This window comes from Mesocricetus auratus, unplaced genomic scaffold (assembly GCF_017639785.1).
Source record: "Mesocricetus auratus isolate SY011 unplaced genomic scaffold, BCM_Maur_2.0 Super-Scaffold_100006, whole genome shotgun sequence".
NCBI lineage: Eukaryota > Metazoa > Chordata > Mammalia > Rodentia > Cricetidae > Mesocricetus > Mesocricetus auratus.
Window position 1 is genome coordinate 99,373,555 of NW_024429190.1, and position 20,757 is coordinate 99,394,311.

At 39.5% G+C, this 20,757-nt stretch overlaps 1 protein-coding gene across 1 annotated transcript in view; it reads right to left on the minus strand.

Annotated features, from left to right (window-relative positions):
• Parg (poly(ADP-ribose) glycohydrolase) overlaps positions 1–20,757 on the minus strand; it is a 99,974-nt gene that overhangs the window by 13,689 nt on the left and 65,528 nt on the right. The window contains exons 12-15 of the mRNA XM_005077659.4: positions 19,942–20,017; positions 16,037–16,184; positions 10,041–10,119; positions 7,031–7,139 (exon numbers count right to left, since the gene is read on the minus strand). Of these exons, the coding sequence (XP_005077716.1) occupies positions 7,031–7,139; positions 10,041–10,119; positions 16,037–16,184; positions 19,942–20,017 (412 nt within the window). The remainder of the gene's footprint in view (positions 1–7,030; positions 7,140–10,040; positions 10,120–16,036; positions 16,185–19,941; positions 20,018–20,757) is intronic.

The window sequence follows — 20,757 nt, forward strand, 5'->3', positions numbered from 1 at the left end:
ACTAATTTTGTTACTGTTATGAATTGTAATGTAAATATTTGTTCTCCAATGGTCTTATAAACCCAGGGGCTGCAACCTACAGGTTGATGACTACTGCCTTAGAAACTCTAAAATTGTCTCTAAATAACTGGGGGTGAAGTCATTCAATGGGCAAAAATAGCTTAGTTCAGTGATAATCAGGCTTAACAATGGTAACTTTAAAACATTTAAATATTAGCAGTAACATTTAATATGAGGTATCATATTCTCTTGAGAAGTGATCTTGAAAATATGGCCACAACAAAAACTCTAAAACTGAAATTAAAATGTACTTAATGATTTTATCAAATACTATCAGATAAAACTTCTAAAAATAATTATATAAAAATTCAATGGTTTAAACTCACATAGCAGTATATACAAAGGACTGGGTAGAATGATTAAATGAAAATGCTTTCATTCTGCTAAAGTCAAGCATTTGTAAGCTCAGACTGTATAATAGTCTTTAGGGGAGTGCTTCAGGATACCACCTTTTGAGGATACCAAAGTCCACTTGTGTTTAAGACAGCACACTTACATAGCCTACACACCACTCCGATATTCTTTAAAGAGTGTAAATCATGTGTAGCTTTGTAAACAGTTGCTACAATGTATGAATTAGCAAGCAATAACATGAAAAACCCTATACATGTTCAGAATGGATGAAGCACAACATTTTCAATGTGCATTTCATTGAGTCTGAGCGCAGAACTTTTTCAAAGAGATGGAGGGCAAGCTGAAGTAAGATGCCTGACCCCCTTAGAAAGCCCGCCCAGGGGTGCCCATTCTTTAGGAGGTTAGCAGATCCCGTAAGTGTCGAGACTCTTTCTCCCTTCACAGCAGAAACTGAACTTCATACTGATGAGAGAGAAGGAAAAAAAAGAGAGACCAAAAAAGGAAGCAATCCCAGAATTTGCCACGTCCTCACTCTGGAAAGTTGTGAGGAGCTCTCCATACGGCCGTGTTGGTGAGTACTTCCCTTTTCAAGTAAACCATATTGTCTGAGGAGACTGGCAGAGAGGGAAACCAAGTTGAACTGGGCCACGCACTGACCTTTGGCCTCTCGATGTGCTACAACACAGCAATCATCCATCCTGATAACAATAACGAGAAGAAACCAATGACCGCCTATGTGCCAGAATGAGATCTGATGCAGAAGGAAGGAAGAGAGGGGAAGAGAAGGCAGTCTGGATTTCTGAAGGCTGCAAAAAGGGGTGCTGAAAACAAAACAACAAAGAAAAATCCTGGCATCTAGAATTATAAACTAGAGACTGACCAGGAAATAGTGAAGATAAGAGATGTGAGCAGGAAACAAATGGGGAAAAGAAACGAAAGAAAGCAGGTGGTTTCCAGGACAGAGCTGGCCATGGAGTAATCTGGTATAGACATGGCATACAGACAACACGAGCACTCTGACGTAAAGGTCATTGTGACACACTCAAGTAGATACATTTCAGTGATGCTCACTATCATGTAAACCTGTACTTTCCCCTAGGTTAATAATTCTTGTTCCTAGAGAATTAATAGAGAATAAAGTTCTATTATTAAAGAGCCTTAAAACCATCCTATGCTCAGTCATAATACATTCTGTAAACCCCTAAACGTCCAGTGTATAAGGACACTGATTGTATCTTATATATCACAGAGCAGACTGGGGAAATCAGTAAACTACTTACAATCAGGACAATAGTTAAACCAGAGGTCAACAACCCGAACAATTATAAACATTTGCCATGATGATAAGAAAACATGAGATTCCAATAAGTCACATGAAATAGATAATAATATGAGATTATAGGTAATTTTTGGGTATATGACTACATTTTATGTGGAAGGACCTATAAAAACAACTATTTGAAAGGGAGCACACCATGGATGGCCTTTTGTTTTTGAAATACCTATATATTACCACACAGCTTATCCTATTTCTTATTTATTTGTCAACGTGTACATTCCAGTGAGCATCAAGTATGCCCGTGGAGTTCAGAGGACAACTGGAGAAAATCAGCTCTTTCTACCATGTGGATTCTAGGGCCAACTTGGGCCATCGCGACTGGTGGCCAGTGTTTCTACCTCTTGAGACATCTTACCAGCCCAGTTACTGGTATTTTTAAATGAATATAAAATGAAAGAAGTAAACTGAGTTCAGTTTTCTTATTTGTAAAATAAAAAAAATGGATTAGATATGTTCATGGTTTTCCGGTTCTAAGAACTAAGAAAGCTAAAGGAAAACTTCCTAGATAAGATACATTTAAAACTAAGACCCCAAAAGAACGTGACACACATTGAGACTACAATGATCAGATACTGAATTTCTTAGGAATATCAGTAGAAAGCGCTGACTGGTTTGTTATTAAGCTTTGATTTAGTATAACCCCACTCCAAATATGGACCCCAAATCAATAAAATAGGAAAGAGCTGCAATCAACTCCATTCAGCTTCTATCCCAGAAGGCTCCAGGATACGTATTCATAATGTAATCTCACCTAAACAAGTCTAAGAGGACAAACAACACTTCACTGGCATCTCATTCTTCCGTTGCGGAGACACCTGACACTTTTACAAGCCAGAGTCACAAATCTCCCCAACGCCAGTGTCTAAAATGCCAACCAGCTGATCTCGCCCAGAATTAAACATAGCTTCCCAGCACTGGCTGGACAAAGTAAGACTGATTGCTGATTCAGAGCCCAGCTCTTCTTTCATGTCTGATGCAGCTCTAATGGGACAGGTGAGGCCACATGGAGTGACCTCCTCTAGAAGATTGTGCATGACGGTCGCTGGTTTTCGACGCTTCATCTAGAAAAATGCAGTACTGTCCCACCTCACCTTCCATAACGGATGCAAAAAATGTATGCAAATTTTCACTAACATGATCTAACATGTTTGTTCTAAACATTACACTTATAGAACACAATGAAATATAATACATTATTTCCTCCAATTTGTACTCCCCTTTTATGTGATTCTTGATGCTTGTGCCAAAATTCATAAATCTGTTTAATAGGTAAGTGTGATTAACAAGGTATAGAATTTAATATAGGAAGCCCATAGTTTGTTTATGATTGTGTGTGTGAGAGAGAGAGACTCTGTGTGTGGAGGTCTGAGGTGTTGCTAGGTGAATTCCTCTATTGCTACATCTTACTTTTGAGACAGGGTGTCTCACTGACTGCAGAGCCTTCTGTTTTAGCTGGAATGGCTAGTCAGTGACACCCAGACTGCACTTGTCTGTGCCTCCCCACCACGAGGGTTACAGGCACATGTCAGTTTTTATACAGGTTTTATGTAGGTAGATCTAAGCTCAGGCCTCACGATGCAAGCACTCTGCCCACAGAGTCGCCTCCCTGGAGTATTAGTTTTTCAGATTAAGATTGCTGGTGAGGCAGCTCAGTGGGTCAATCCCCGGGATCTATGTCGTGGGAGGAGAGCACTGGTTCTTGCAAGCTGTCCTACAACCCTGCAAGTATACTGTGGCACACATGTCCTGTACAAAATAAATGAATAAAAATGTAAGAAAATGTTTTTTTAATAAGATGACATTCAACAAAATTATTTGTTTTTTTCTTTTTCAGCAAGAGTTAGAAAATAACTGCTTGCTGAAATAACACATTTTGTGAATATAGCAATAAATGAAAGAGTATGCATCTAACTCAGGTATGGTGACACAAGCCTGTAATCCCAGTACTTAAAAGGCAAAGGCAGAAGAATTATGAGTTCAAGGCCAGTCTGAGGTATAATAAAACCCCATCTCAAAAGGGAAAAAATTAAAAAAAAAAAGGGAACACACATTTATCAATTGGCTTCCCAAATGACAGGCCCTGAACCAGGTGCTTTCTCAATATTAGTTTACATGTCTACCAGCTGTATTAAATCTGCAGTATTTTTCTTGTCCTGTGGGCATAATAAATATGTTGGGCGACAACCTTAGATTTTCTTTAAAAATAAACAGACAGAAAGGAACACTGGGAAGATTCCCTGAGTACATTGACACATCAAAGTTTCTGAGAACAAGAAAGGGTGACTGTGGTGCATACTTGAAGGACAGCAAGATAGGAAAGATTCTAAGTCATTAGGATGAAGAAAGGGGACCAGTCCAGAGGGTCAGACCTAGTAATTATTATTTTTTTTTTTGGGGGGGAAAGATCTACATTTTAGAAAATGTGACCTGAGAGCTTGAGGTCCAGGTCAGTGATAGGATACTTGCCTAGCACACACAAGGCCCTGTGCTCTCCCTGTCACCAAGAGACAAAGAAAAAGAAAGGAAGTAGGAGAGGCTAACGAGGAGAGGGGAAGAGAGAAAAAAGAAAAAAAAAAAACCACATAAGTAAGCAGAAGTCAAGGAACATGGATTTAAACCCTGTCTTGGTCACTGGAGCAAGTTACTCATGTCCCAGGCCTCTGTCCACCTCTAACTAGAGGTGAGAACAGCATCGCCTGTCTTTTTGAGTGGTTAGGATTAAAGCGGGCCATTAAGTTTTCTATGTGCAGTAAGATGGAAGGACACTTGAGCCTGGGTGTTCAAGAGCAGCCTGTGTGGCATAGCATGTCTCAACAGGAAAAACTCTGACTGCATTTAGAGTGCTAACTGGAATGGCTAGTATACAATAAGTAATCATTTCATTACCTTTACTACTGCTAGTTACATCAACTGAAAAACAATTCTACTTGCAGATGACAGAAAAGAATCTTTTGTTGAGTCAAAAGTAAGACTTAACTGCATATTGACATAAATACTGACGGGGAGCAAACACAGGACTGGGTCACCGTATTTACCAACGACAGACAGCACATTTGTTTCCTCCATTGTCTTCTCTGCTCTACCTGGTGCTAGGCTAACTAGGCTTTATTCAGTATGTGAAATTTCCAGAAAGTGCTTAATTTGTAATGTTCTGAGATAGTGCATTTACACAACTTTAAAATATTTAATTTATGCTTAATCATTACCAAGTCATGTGAAAAATTCTTTCTGAGATACGTTCACAAGGCAGAGTGTGCCAGCTGTGACTGACCTGAATGAAATAAAATTCTCTGTTTGTTGTTAGGTTATTTCAAGATTCACTATTAGTATATAAAGTATACAAGTACTCTATATTCTATAGAAGCAATTCTCAACCTCTTGGTCACAACTCAGTTGGGGATACTACATATTAGATATCCTACATATCAGATTTTACATTATGATTCCTATCAGTAGGAAAATTATAGTTATGAACTAGCAACAAAATAATTTTATGGTTGGGGGAGGGGTCATCACAACATGAGGAACTGTATTAAAGGGTTGCACCATTAGGAAGATTGAGACCCACTATTCTATAGATAAACATTTTCAGTGTTGGGGATATATATCACCAGCCTACTCATCTATATATACTAACATACACACATATACTTCATAACTGTAACATTTCTGATGTCTTTGAGGACAATACACTGAAGGTTAGTGATATGCATACATGTAGAGAGCATCTGTCAACCATAGGAATTTTAGGGATTTGTTTATGACCAAGGATGGCATAAAAACATCATAACTGTGGGTTAATTAAAAAAAAGATATTTATCCCTCCACGCGCGAGTGTGTGTGTGTGTGTGTGTGTGTGTGTGTGTGTGTGTGTGTGTGTCCATGAGTGCGATGTTGTGCACGTGGAGGGTGGAAGACAATTTATAGGAGGTGGTTTTCTCTTTCCACCATGTGAGTCCCGGGGATCAAGCTCAGGTGATCAGGCTTGGTGGAAAACCCTGGTGGCCCCAAAAATTTCTTTAAAAGTCAATGTTCCAGTCTCCCACAGGAGAGTGTATATGAGAATATAAACTTCAGTCTCAAAAATGGGAATTTTTCAACTTATGTTAATATGCTACATAAAAACTATGACCAAGCACATTTTATTTAACCTTTCTTTTACATATTTCATCCAAAATACTTATCTAAACATCCTTCAGTTCCAACAGCCATGTAACAAATTCCATAAGACGCACTATGTAAGGAACACTGGATGGAAGTCTGATGATAAATCTTACTTGTTTGATATACTCTGTCATAAAACATCTTGGACATGAAGGCAATTGCTTCAAGGTGAAAATTTAGGACCGCAAGAACAAGTTATATTTATCTGATTTTGTTTCTTTTTGTTTGGTTTGGTTTTTATTTTGGAGTTCTAGGGATATAATCCAGAGCCTCACATATGCTAGGCAAGTGCACATTAATTAATTAATTAACCAAATCCTACATGGGCAGGAAAAAACAGTGGTTTGCAGAACAGTTAATTTTCCTGGCTATGAAAGAAACCTGAGGAAGTAAAGAACATCTTAGCTGCTTTGCTTAGGCTCCTAATGCACAGAACAGAATCAGTACTCTATTTCAGGAGGGAATACATTCATTATAGCACACAGTAGGGAGGATTTGAACAAACAAGAGGTATAGCTCACTTTTCAGTTCTAAGATAACAAAAGACAATGATTAGGTAGAACTAGGCATCAGGCTATCACAGTTTCCATCATAAATAAATATGTCAGATAACTAAACCAATAAGTAACATGTTCACTGTTCAAGATTGAAACATAGCTTGGGGGGTTTAAAATATGTAGTAACCCTGATATCTGTACGCCTTAGAGTACGATGTTGTGCATGTGGAGGGTGGAGGACAAGTTGTAAGAGTTGGTCATGTGACAGATCCAAAAGAAAGCAAACAACAAAAAACCCCCAAACATGCCCACAGTTCATTCCTGTCTATAGCTTAAAATGGTAATGTTCTGAAGCCACTGAAGTACCTGAGGAGATAAGCACATGTGCAGGGTTTACCACCGAGCCACAGTCTATCTGGCAACGCTGGCCAGTGATCAAACAATTACAGAGTGGAAAGTACATCTTGTACAAGCTGACAGAACCACTAAATCAGAAGAGCCACCAGCAGATGTACTGACACTGCAAGAATTACCAGAAAGCATTAATTTCAGCATTAATAAAATGGCAGTAAATAGATGACAGCTGCCGGATGAACTCAGAAATAAGGTCACTGGCCTTGTTAAGCTCACGTCTCATTTTCTCAGGCACAAACTGATCGAGGTAGCGTCTGAAGTGAAGTGCATCGATGGCAACGATCTCCGTGCAGCGTCGCTGCCAATCATCCCTGCGATGGACAGAAAGGGAAAAAAGATAAGGAACAGGTAGAATCCTTCAAGTAAGACCCTTGCAGGAGTCACACTGTCAACATTTTGGTAGTGTTATAATATTAAAAACAAACACACTGTAACCACAGGTCCCAGCAAAGCAGAAGGGCAGGAAACCATTACAGTGTTGGATTCAGAGGTATGCATATTGCAGACTGTTGAGTAGTGAAATGAAAAATCAAGAGACAACATGAGATGACACATTGTAAACAAGAACATCATTTACAGGGAGCCTCAGAGGTTAAGGGATTTGGGAGTAAACAAAAGGAATATTGGTCTTTGTTTTCCTCTAATACCATAGATACGGTATTTACTTTGCTTTTGTTTTTAGAAATCTGTACTAAGTCACTGGCATAAATCATTACCCCATACTATACAGGAAATAGTCCTGAGAAGGCAAGTGTTATAAAAAAATATGTACCATTCAGTCCAACCTTATACCGATTGTGCAACTGTCAGCTACTTTAAAGTGATCCAGACTAGAAAAGCATACAAGATACACTGACTACAGAAATGAAGGACTACCTGGCGTGATGAGTTTTGAAACCTAAAATATTTCAAACAGATCATCTGTTTGCAGTACTGGTAGCCGAGTAAGTTTTTATACTGAAGACAGAAAGCCTCAAAGCTGGTCTGTGGGTAATTATGGGGATCCACAGATAACTTTCATTGCAGGCATATGTGCTATAGTTAGCTTCAGTTGTCAACTCGACATACCTGGGGACAGCGAACTCCCTCCACTGGATTGGTTGGTGGGCATGTCTAATTGATAGTCAATGACCCAGTCCACCATAGGTAGTGGCATTCCTGGGCAGGTGGTCCTGAGTTGTATAAGGAAGGTAGTGGAGTAAGCCAGTGAGCAGGACTGCTCCATGGTCTTTTAGCTAGTTTAGCTCCTGCCTCTAGGTTCCTGCCTCAAATTCTAGCCTTTGCTTCCCTTGGACTATAAACTGTAAGCCAACTAAATAAACCCTCCCTTCCCCAAGTTGGTTTGTTTTAACCACACCAAGAGAACCCAAACAAGAACAACATATTTTATGAAATAAAAAGAAATCACAGCCTAGACTTGACATTACAAATATTTCGACTGTGACATAGATACAGCTGCCTCCTTTGGCCATAATGCTTTTGTCATTAAAAGTGAACACAAAGTGATCTTCCTCCCCACCTGGCATAGTAAGTTTTCTATATCACTTAGTGAGTAAGCCAGGGTGCTAACATATAAAGTCTATTTCAAGAAGGGGACAGCAGCAGCAATACTCACTGCTGGCTCTGTTCTCAACTACTATGTGGCATCAGGCAAATGGTCCCAACATACATTATTCCCACATGTATCTGATAACATGGAATACTTAAGGATGGCTAAGTAAACTAGCCAAAGGCTCTAAACTCTAATTAGAAATCATTCTAAGTCTGGACTTGGAAGTTAACCTCTATAGCACAGAGACAAAGAGCTGCAGAACGTTTTTTGTCTCAAACTTGAATTTTTATTCTTCTCTTTGGTGTGTGGGACATGACAATAGTATTTTGTCTACCAAAAACATCTGTGAGACTGAATTTAAAAATAATTTAAATGTAGTTACTACATAATGGGAGAGACATTGCCTCACCTGGATATCTTATGCCACCAAATAAAACCTCCAGTGCCAGATATGGGTTAGAGGTTGTTGAGTTGTTGGCCAGAGGGGTCCCATAGATTCCCCCAAAACACTGCAGGTTATTGCTAAGGCTCTATGTTGTTCTCCACAATCTGATGATGAGGCCCCATTGCTGAAGACAACACTTCCTTATGTCATTGAACATGGAGAAATCTGGCTGGGGCCCAACCAGAAGCTTCACCCCTACTGACTAGCGCTCGTAACACTGCCACAGGAGAAAAGTAATCATCAGTGTCGCCCAGCTACAAACCCTGTGGCCTACAACAGCAACCGGCCTGCAAGATACACATTGGTACACGTTATGGGAGCAACCGACCACTTCCTAATTGGACTGGAGGCCCACTCCACGAGATGTAATCTGTACTTGACACTGCTAACATGGCCAAGAACCCGAGACTAGGTATATCCCAGGTTTAGCTGAAAGCCTACTATTACTATTCTGCTCCTTTAGCAGAATAGTAAAATCATTCCTAATGACATACTACAGTACCCTAGATCAGCGCTTTGCTCAACCCTCACAGAGAAGCCGTTTCTTTCAGTGTATGGCAATTAACATAGAGAGCCCCCGCTGGACAAAGACAGCCTGCCGTGAGTAAGACACTTGGGGTCTTCATCAAACCCCTCTCTCAACTCTCAGGGATCTACATGGAAAAGGAGATGAAAAAATTGTAAGACCCAGAGGTGATAAATGACTCTAAGGAAACAGTATTTTCCAGACACAAAAGGACTGATACACATTAACTCAAAGAGACCGTCACAACATGTATGTGATCACCACAACGTCAAACCAGGCTAAAATCCCAGTGAGAAGGGAGGCGGACACTAAGTCCTGATCCTGATCAAGAAACTCTTCCCAACTGATGCCTTCTGGGAAAGGAAAATCGTCTTAGTGGAGTGCGACTGGGTCTGTCAGCCACACTGCCAAACAGAAATGGACTTCATGGGTTTTTGTTGGTTTTGTGGGCTTTATGGAGGGAGAGAGAGGGAAGAAGGGGGGAAGGGAGAGGGAGGGAGGGAAAGAGGAAGGGAGGGGGAGAGCACCCAAATATGAAGTTGTGTAGGTCGGAGAAATGATCAAAATGTATTGTATAAAAAATTACTGCAAGTGAAAAAAATAATGAATTTCTGGAAGGGGCAGAGAGCCAGAGTCAGGCACACACTCCTGCAGTTTCACCACACAATACTAAAATCGAAAACACTCACTTTTCACTCCCATCTTCATGGCTCCGGGCCCAACGGTAAGTTTCAGCATAGCCTGTGTATTCACTGTACTGTTCAGTACCTGAAACAAACAGTCTGTCAGCATCACTCACTCCAGACTCAGTGGTGGAAGCATTGTCCCCAAGGTGCTCAATAAGGTCAAAGTACCATTTTTCTCCCTTTTTCTTTTTGGTGTTTTGAGACAGGGTCTCTCTACATAGTCCTTGCTGCCCTGGGACTCTGTACACAGACCAGGCTGGAGAGTATTATTTTTATTATTTCTATTCAGCACTGCACCTGAAGGGTAAGGTAAGTCCATTCATCCCCACCCCCACCCTGTCCCTGCTGCCACCAGTGCAATAACACAAGAAAAGAAACAAAAGACAAAAGGATGAGAAAATATAGGCAGGGCTGGGGAAGCAGCTCCAGGCCCTGGGCTTGACCCCAACACAAAATAACGTAAGATAAAATACAATGTAAAACTGACTTGCAAATGTCATTATTGTTTATACAGCAAATCCCAAGTTGCTGAGCGTGGGGAGAGGGTAAGAAAAACTCATAACTAAGAGTTAAATCAAAGATGTCACTCTATTTATATACTAGCAGCAAACAATGAGAAAACAAAACACCAAACATCCATTAAACGCAGTGGCAAAAAAACATAAATTACCCCTGAGCAAACTTAGTAATAGATGAATAAGACTAAAAGAGAGAGAGAGAGAGAGAGAGAGAGAGAGAGAGAGAGAGAGAGAGAGAGAGAGAGAGAGAGAGAAAGGACCCAAACAGACAGAGAAATAGAGCATTCCTTTCAAGTAGAAAATTCAATATCATCACAAGGTTAGTTCTTGATTTATATATATATATATTCATATCAATGCTAGCAATCCCAATTCTAAACAGCATTCTCTCCCCCCACAGCCCCACACCCTGTTCCTAACCTAGGGCACTGCTATATTGCTCAAACTGAACTTAAACTCCTGGGGTCAAGAGATCCTTACACATAAGCCTCTTAAGTAGCTGGGGCTTCAGGCAAAGCAGTACATGTTTAAAAAACAGTAATTCCACTGGGTGTGGTTGTGACATGACTTGATGGCCAGCGAAGAAGAAAAGGAAGAACAACAAAGTAAAACAAACCAACAACAAAACCTGGAGCGCTCAACCATCTTAACTCAACAGTTACTGGATTTGGGCCTAAAACAGACAGGGGAAGACCTAAGAAACAAAATAGAGGCCAAAGGGAGCTATAAAAAGGTACCCAGGAAATGATAGTTTACCCAAATGCTATTGGAACACATAGATATTTCTAGAAAAATACGACCTAGACTGCTACCCCATGTTATGAATAAACATTTTGAGACAGAGGATAGACATAAACATAAAACCATCAGATTTCCCGAGGGAAACAGGAGAGTCCTAATCTCAGCGCTTGGAAGGTGGAGGCTGGAACATCAGGAATTCAAACTGGGAACACGAGAATCACATCTCAAAGACCAAACTCAAAGCAAAAACAAGCTTACACATATGCATGTAAAAGACATTTACATTTATGAAAAACTATGAAAAATATATCATTTATAATTTCCCCTAATAAATGTTAAATACTACAATTTCCAATTCATTGTTTAGCACACCACCACTTAAAATAATTTTAATCTTAATCCCCATAAATTCACTTGGATTTTTTTTTAATGCTACAAGCAAGAAAACAACTCTAATGTCCTTGCTATCTCTTGTGCAGGACCTTCCTAGACTGTAAGTCAGCTGGAAGTTCTTGTCTGGGCAGCACCCACAGGGCATGTATAGCAGGGAAAGAAAGCACAGTGTCAAAAGTTATGACAGTAAGTTCAGGAATATCCTCCAGGGACTACAGAACAGACTCTTAGACGCTCACGTTAGCAGCATGCACAGCAGCTTGGGAGGCAGAGGCAGGGACACTTTTGGGGCTTTGAGAGCAGCCTGTATGATACCATGGGACTATGTCTCAAAAGAGAACCACATCTTCAAAGATAGCATGCTGCGGTGAAAACCACCACACCGACATTAGGAAACGTGGGACCCCATGTGACCTTGGCGAACCAACATCACCTGAAACCAAAGGCTATTAATAGTGATTATTGCTTTACCTCATGGGATCATTTAGAAAACCAAGTGAGTCAAATTAAAACGCCTTCAAAACCATGTCAATGAACTCAACTTTGCAAAGCAGCAGGAGGAAACAAAACCCACTTTTTTTGTCTAGGCATTAACACTGTTCTAGTCTATTGCCAAAAGGGAACTGAGAGCCAGCCAGGAAAACACTTGTTTACGTTTTCTGACTAGCAGAAAAAAAACAAAAAAACAAAATACAAACAAACAAAAAACAAGGCAACAAACCCTGACTACTTTGCTCTCTTAATTGTGCAAATACCTGTTTTGTCTTTTTAAAATCAAAATGGTTGAAGAGTATAAATGAACAATTGCTATGTTTTTACTCCAAGTTTTCTTTTCACAGAGGTTTGGGCAGGTATATCTCCTTTGCACTTCGGAAATAAATGCTTCCTTCCACTCTAAGCAAATTAAACTTTGGGTTTTCTAAGCAGCCAAGTGTTATATCACTGTCATTTGAAAAATGAATGCTTTTAACATATTTCACATTTATTAATGAGCAGTGATGGAAATGTAAAAGTGAACAGTGGAAACAGTCTGAAGCAGGCTTCGAAGTTACTTAGTGAGATGGTCTGCAACAATTCACTAAAGGACAATCATGGCAGCATTATCAGCTTTACACATAGTAAGAAGTAGATCTAGTTTCTCTTACTACTAATAAAAGTTCATAACAAACTGGGGAGAATACTAGGAAATTAACAAACTTTACTTGTCTGTGGGTTGGGGCCTGGCATAGGCAGTTCACCTACTCCAATTATCATCATTCATGCAATGGCAATTATGGAGGAGGTGCAACACTCACGCCTTCAGTCTTCACAGCGAGTAAATATTTTGTAAAGACAAGCAACATAAAAACATTTGACCTCCAAATACTCTGGAAAACTCCAAGTGCACTGACTGGCATTTCTCTTAACAGTCTGGAGTCACTTGGCAACGGGCTGTTTCTGTAGCGGTGGTGTTCTCTCTTTCTATCCTACCAAGGTAGCACAGACTCATAAGCCATGCTTAGTTTTGTTAGTCTATCACTTGTGTTGACTGGAGACGTCACTGTGTAGACAGACAGTCCCGATGTTCTGATTCACTGCTGGGAAGCTCTTATGTAATTAACTATTCTGCTCACTGATTCACTTCATTGTAGGAGGGGCTCATGTAAATCATCTATTATTCTGCATCTATAGGCATGTGTAGGCATCTGCCCTATGTGTTCAGCAAACAGAAAAAAGAGAACACGGTCGACCCCCTTAACACTTGACATTGAAATTGGCTGGAAGGTGTTTAGTTCTTTCACTACATTCATACTTTCCAAAGGTTTCAACTCAGGTACTAGAGGGCGAATCACTGCAAACAGAAATAACACGGAACAAAAGTATTTGCCTGTTTGCAATGACCTGTTTCATATTCACTTAAAAGTCTGATAGCAACCAGATGTCTTACAATGATGACAAATGTAATTTATTTCCAATTTCTCAAAACTCTTCTACAGATTCAGGCAGCACAGTCAGCCATTAGGTCACCGAGCGTAGCTGCATCACTGGAGGAATGGAATTGATTAGGCAGATAAATTGCACTGCATGGTTAAGAGTCTCCTAAGAAGGGAGATGGCAGAAATCCAGAGACTAAATAGATGATAAAATGGTCATTTCCATTAAGGGAACATCACATCGCAGATATTAATTAGGAAGCAATGTAATAAAGTTAAGTGCATGGGGAGAAATGCTGAGTTAAAAGTCACCCCAAGTGTCCTTAGCATGAGGTAACCACAAATCTGAAGGAAAGGCTCAGATCTGTGTCTCCACTCACTTTTCAATTGCTGCAGGTAAGTCAGAGATCACCGACCATTCCAGAGGGACAGAGATACATATTAATGTTTTCCTGCTAATACTTCCAGGGAAAGTGACATCCCTTATTTACTATAAAATTAATGGCAAGTAAAATTATTTTCCTACTATAAGAGAATTAAAGTAAATGAAGGAAACTAACTTTGGATTTAAATATACAAAATTTTACCAACGTTTACTAATCTATTTTTTTAAAGATGTAAATTCTTCTTGAAAATTGATGGGCTATTTTATTGTTAGTCTTCAGTGAAAAAATCCTCTAAATATTAAGACTATTTAAAAATTATCATTGCCATATACAAGTGATGGGAACAGTAACAGGTTGAGCGGCAGAGTTCATGAAGAGAGCGCAATGCAAGTGTTGAATGGTTTAGCGGCCAACCACGGGCGGGCGGCCAGCAGTCCTTCCCTCAGGTTTTCTGTGGCGTGTGCACTCTCCCCCTCAGTAGCTTCTTCAGCTTCACCCATCTTACGAACTACATGACAGACAATCCACAACTACAGGCAGACGAGCAGTACGGAGCTGACTGAGACAATGCTGAGAACAAACGGTGGATCTTTCCAAGTCAATGCAATTTTGGAAACAGTTTCAGAATTATAGAAGAAATTCTTCATGTCATTAACTTAAAGTCACAAACTAAGGGTCTGTCTAAGAGAAAAATATTCTTTTGCTGAGGTTAATTTTAATTTTGTGCATAAGCTAAATAAATTTTGTTGTTTGCCTTACTTCACAAATCATCAGATCAAGTGGGTAAGGATGTCTAAACGACACGAAGCCATTCTCTCAAGCACAGAGGAAACATGAAGAAAGAAGAAAACGAACAGAGGTCCAGATACTAGTGCACCACCAAGTGTACCAGCATCTCTACTATCTAGAGAGGAAAGACTGTTCTAAGACACAAGGGCCCCAGGGCTGGGGCTTGGCTCAACTGGCAAAGAGCTTGTTAGAAAGGGCTCCCGGGTCTGACCCCCAGAGCCCCAGTAGAAATGCCAGGGATGGTGCGGTGTGTGTCTGTAATCCTGGTGCTGAGTCGGCACAGACAGGGTTTCAGAGGCTTACTGACCAGACAGCCTCGTCTAATGAGTGGAGGGCTGTCAGAAGGGAGGCGGAGAGTGTTCTTGAAGACAACATCCAAGACTGTCCTCCAGCCTCCAATGCATATGAGCACACCTGTAAGTACCCTCCTTACATCTGCATCTGCACAACATGAACATTAAATAAAAGACAATGGTCAAATAGTTAATCAATTTGATGACAAGAATAACTCTAATGATTCTAGGAGCTCAATGAATTCCAAGTAAAGTAACATCAAAGAGATCCATACCCAGAGAAATCATAATAAAACTGTTAAAAGACAAAGACTCCTAAGAGAAAAACAAAGGGGAAAATCAGATACACTCTTGAAGGCTGCCTGAATATTATCAGAGGCCAAGAGTGTGGCATCAGGATTGGAGCTCAGGCTTGATTTTACCATATACCTCTGCATGGACTTTAGTTTTGTTTTGGATTCCTGCAGGCATATTCTTTTAGTTACTAATGACCTGAATTCAATCCCTAGAACTCGTATGCAGGAGGAGAGAAACAACACCCCAAAGTTGTCCTCTGACCTCCATATGACCTGGGGTACTCAAGCGCCCCCTCCTCCAATAAATAAACAAAATGTATTTTAAAAAATATTGAGTTTAATGTTCCCAAGAGAAAAGCCTTATCTGGGCTGCTTTTGGGGACTCAAGATGGGGAAAAGTAACCCACTGTACAGACACACAGACACTAACCTGTGATGATAAGACACTCATTGTGGTCCAGCACCTCAGTGAAGAAAAGTAACCCACTGTACAGACACACAGACACTAACCTGTGATGATAAGACACTCATTGTGGTCCAGCACCTCAGTGAAGAAAAGTAACCCACTGTACAGACACACAGACACTAACCTGTGATGATAAGACACTCATTGTGGTCCAGCACCTCAGTGAAGAAAAGTAACCCACTGTACAGACACACAGACACTAACCTGTGATGATAAGACACTCATTGTGGTCCAGCACCTCAGTGAAGAGCCGAGAAACAATCAACTCAGGGTTGATTAAAAAGCGGATTTCTTCTTGCACAAGCCCTGCGCCAGTTACACCGCCTCCAACAAAACGATTTGCAAAATCCACCTAGTGGAGAAAATGTAGTATATTAGATGGTGTCTAAAACATCTACAGACATTACAAAGAAACACAGTCTATGGGATCAAATCTTTTTTTTCCCTGTGAAAACTAGTCCCCAGATCTTCCTAAGGAGTGATTATAGTTACATTCCTTCCATCTCAGGACAGCTAACACCTCTGCATATTTGAGTCCTAAAGCTTCTTAAAGAACCTGAAAATTGAGCTTTTAGATAAAATATTAAATAAAAACCTTATCTGTGTCCTTCTAGTCATAAGATTAGTCTTGCTCTAAGATTTCAAGGTCATTTCCCTATGTGTATTTTAAGTGGCTTTCAGACAATAAGACCTTTATTTTCAGTAGTTCTTTTTCTTCTACGGAAGAATAAAGGGATAGAATTTTTATTTCAAATTAAACTTCAACTCCCAAAGTGCTTGACTACTACCAACTATTTTTAAATATACCCAATGGAGGGAGAAATACAAACCAAGCATAAGAACAAAGATTTAACTCCATTAATATTTGTAATTTAGAGCCGGGCGGTGGTGGCGCATGCCTTTAATCCAAGCACTCGGGAGGCAGAGGCAGGCGGATCTCTGAGTTCGAGGCTGGGCTGGACCGACAGCCTCCAAAACAATACAGAGAAACCTTGTCTCGTAAAACAAAAAAACAAAACAAAAAAATTGTAATTTAGTCTGTAAGTCTACATGGGCATCTTTGTTCCTGTTCCAGGGTGTGGGCAAGTACTCGATGCAGTGAGAACCTGATTGCCTGTATGGAGCCACTGTCCTCAAAGGAACGCAAAGTCAACCTGCCACATTACTTCAATTTTAGAAAGTGATTATTTATTTAATTAGATTGTTTACAGTATTCTAAAGAGTTAGATTACAGATGTACATAATTGGTATATAAAATCAAACACACAAGTAAAACAATTTATTATAAATTATAACAAGTTTCTCAATTATAAAATGTAAGTTCTCTCAAAAACTTGTTTATATTTTCTAAAGCCGTGGAATGAAAATATGAAGCCAATTTTATAGAAGAGTAGACAAGAAAACAAAATGAGAAAAGACAGAAATTAATTATTTTACCCATAAGATCTTAGAAAATGCTGAAACATACTATTGACAAATTATTGAAATGAGTATATAGAAAACCATATATTTGCATTTGTGCTCCAGAGTACTACTGAGATTAAAAATCCAGAATAATTATTTCCCAGATATATCACTAATGGAATGAGTAAAAGCTGAGTACAGGGGACAGTGCAGCTCTTCAAAAAGAGGCAGCATCTGACCCTGCGCAGGTTGGCGGCATGAGGGGAAACACAAGGCTGTGCTAACCACTGTTGAAGAAGACAGTGTCTCACTAAGCCTGCAATGTAGAGCACATCACATGGGGGTTAAGGATGATGATAAGGTGGTCTGCGGAATAGACAAGTTTTTACTCAAATCTTGAAGTTTTGGGAATGATTAATTTAACAACTTGGACCAGTGTTTTTATTAAGATAACTCACTGAAAAGAGTAAAATTAATAGCAAAGTAGCTAGATAACCACTGAACAACTGATAGGCCTCAAGTAGGGCTGTGGAATAGTATAAGGAAAAGAAGAGACCTAAAATTCCAGAAATGAAATGGACAGCATTTGAGAAATGGAAAACTACATACCCATCATTGTAATGTTTCTATGAATACAAACAGGGTTTGAGATCAACATAACTTGTTTTTTACTGCAGATACATAATTGAAATAAAAAGATATGATCTATCAACCTTATACACTACTTGATAATATTATTGTTCACTCTTTGATAAAAAAGGCCCCTGACAGTCATTACTTGAGGATGGACACAGAAATATACTGTGATAGCAAGAGCTTAGACAAGAAACAGAACCTCAAAGCTTCTAGTACTTAAAACGTTCTTATAAAGGACCCTCTATAATGGGGGGTGGGGGGACCTGCCTCAGTACAAAAATACATGCACATGAGTGTCTGTTTACTTTTAGCCAGTCATTTTCCAAGTCTCTTACTTTAAAGGTACTTGCTCAGATTACCCAGTTTCTGCATTGTGACTGGATGAAAAGAGAGAAATGATAACACTCCTTACAGAGGTTTCATTGTTGCCATTCAATACAACATAATTTATTTGCTACATAATGAGCTTTTGGAGCACTGCAATACAATAGTCCCTGACCTCCTGGGGAGACGTAGAATGGGTAGAAAGAGCAATTAATAGTACTAGAAGCCTTTATGGTAGTCTTTTAACTTACCAAGGCACCATATTTCCTATATAATATATTGCAGGCAAGTGGGGAGAATCTCAACCCTGACTGTTGGTAAATGATTCCTTGTTGAATTGTTCTGTAATGAGAGGTCAGCATTCCTGTGGTGCTAACTAGCAATAGCTTTGCTTAGTTCTTAGGTACATTATGACGCTCTCATTTTATCCAAGATTCAAATGCAAGAAAGAACTGCATAAAGAAAGAAGTGCAACAGAAAGTGATATTCATTTGGAACAATTTTTAAGCACACTGAAAAATTATATTTTAAGTAGAAGAAAAATTGTAAGATTAATTTATTTTAAGTGTTTTTGTTTGCAAGTTCAAGGAATCACTGGGAGAAGGTGATCTGAGGTAGCAGTGTGTGTATGAGTGTGAGTGTGTGTCTGAGACAGACAGACAGACACAGAGAGAGAGAGAGAGAGAGAGAGAGAGAGAGAGAGAGAGAGAGAGAGAGAGAGAGAGAGAGAGAGAGAGACCATGTGTGCATGAATGTTGGAATAGGGCTCTGCCACAGCTCAGGCAGACTTTGAACACACTGCTGAGCTTGCAGCAATCCTCCTGAATGATGGAGTTACAGGATGTGTTACCACAACCACCTGGAAAGCGATTTAAAACAAAACATAACTACACAACGTGGAACATGCTGATAGCCCAGAAGGCAGAGGCAGGTGGATCATAAGGCTGAGTGCACCTTGGATTATGGAATGAATTAGCAACACACTGAGAAGCTGTCTTACAGAACCCAAAACAAACAGAAAACAGAGCATGCTTCTTTTCGAATTTTATTTATAAATATGTCTACACGAAGGACTGTTTTAGAAAGAATAAGATTCTTTAGCTACTTCGGAACTTAAGCTCCTGCCTCAGACTCTCAAATGTTAGGATTGTGACACTATGCCTTGCTTCTTAATCACTATTTCTCTCAGATTTTGGAAAAAAGTAATGATAGTAATAACTTTATAGTAAGGATTAAGGAATAAACAGGACTGCCTGCTTTTCAACAGAGAAAAGACAGAACAAACAGCTACATCATGTGCTCTGAGAGGTCTATATGGGAAAGAAGTCTGTTTTACCAATCAGTCTTAGTTGTCTGCCTCCTACACCCAAACAAGGCTTCTGGTGACATAAAAACATCTCAACCTCGTCATGATTTGGGGCAAAGACAAGCCTTTAAAGAAAAAGAACAAAATTTCCTGATGACAGCTTGTCAAGACCATACCCCAGGAACTTCAGCCTCTGTCAATCCACAAGTAGTGTCCAAACCAATCTGATCTCGAGATTTTCTGTCAAAAGCTTTTATATCAGGCACACGAGCACACACGGGCAAACAGCCGCTGCCAAAGCGAGCTGCTCTGTGCTTTAATCCATACTTTTTTTTTGCATTAGATCAATCTAGGAGACAAGTTTCCAAATTTCCTTTTCTATCAGAACCCTGGCGAGAGGAAAGTCTTAAGTGTGCATATATGTCTTCTATTTACCTACCTGTAACATACCTCGGCCATTGCCTTCTATGGTACCCTCGTAAGTGACATGTAATCGCGTCAGGGGTTTCTCACATCTACAATGTAGAAGGTATTTCTCAGGTAAGTAATGCACGACACACAAATCACAAAATACAAATGACTATGAACAAGCAAATGAAACCATTCAGGATCCCAAGAGTCAGAAAGAAACGCTAACAAGCACGGTCTTTCTCCTCCCAGCTTTTCTTACTCAATACACATACTTACTTTAAAGTGAGACCGAATATTATTTTCCTCTACATGAACTTAATAGTTAAAAAGATTTCTTAAGACACAATATGATACTTTATTATCATACTAGATCTGCCTGGTTCTTCTTAGATGGGTCCTACTTTCACTAGTTTGACAACTCGAGCCAGTGGGATTCTGACCCATGGAATTTTTATATTAACACTGTTGACAGATAAACCTAGCATTTGCAAATAAGTATTCAGGAGGCACAATTATTTTTGTTTCATAAACTATGGTTACTGAGACACTGGTCTGTGTGTGTTACAACAGGTTGATCATTAACAACATCTGAAGGTGTTATTCTTTTTTCTTAGTAGATTCACCTCCTCTAATTGCTTACTGAACAAAAAAATCGATTAGGATATAATGGATATGTTTTATTTGTACTTACTATTTATATTAATTTATAATAACACGGATGCTAATTGAAATGGTACTCTTACAATGTTTTTGGAGTAGGTGGTGAATAAGCACACAAACGAGATATACACACACACTCACACACACACGAAATTTAAAAGTGTTATTTATTGCTGAGATTTAC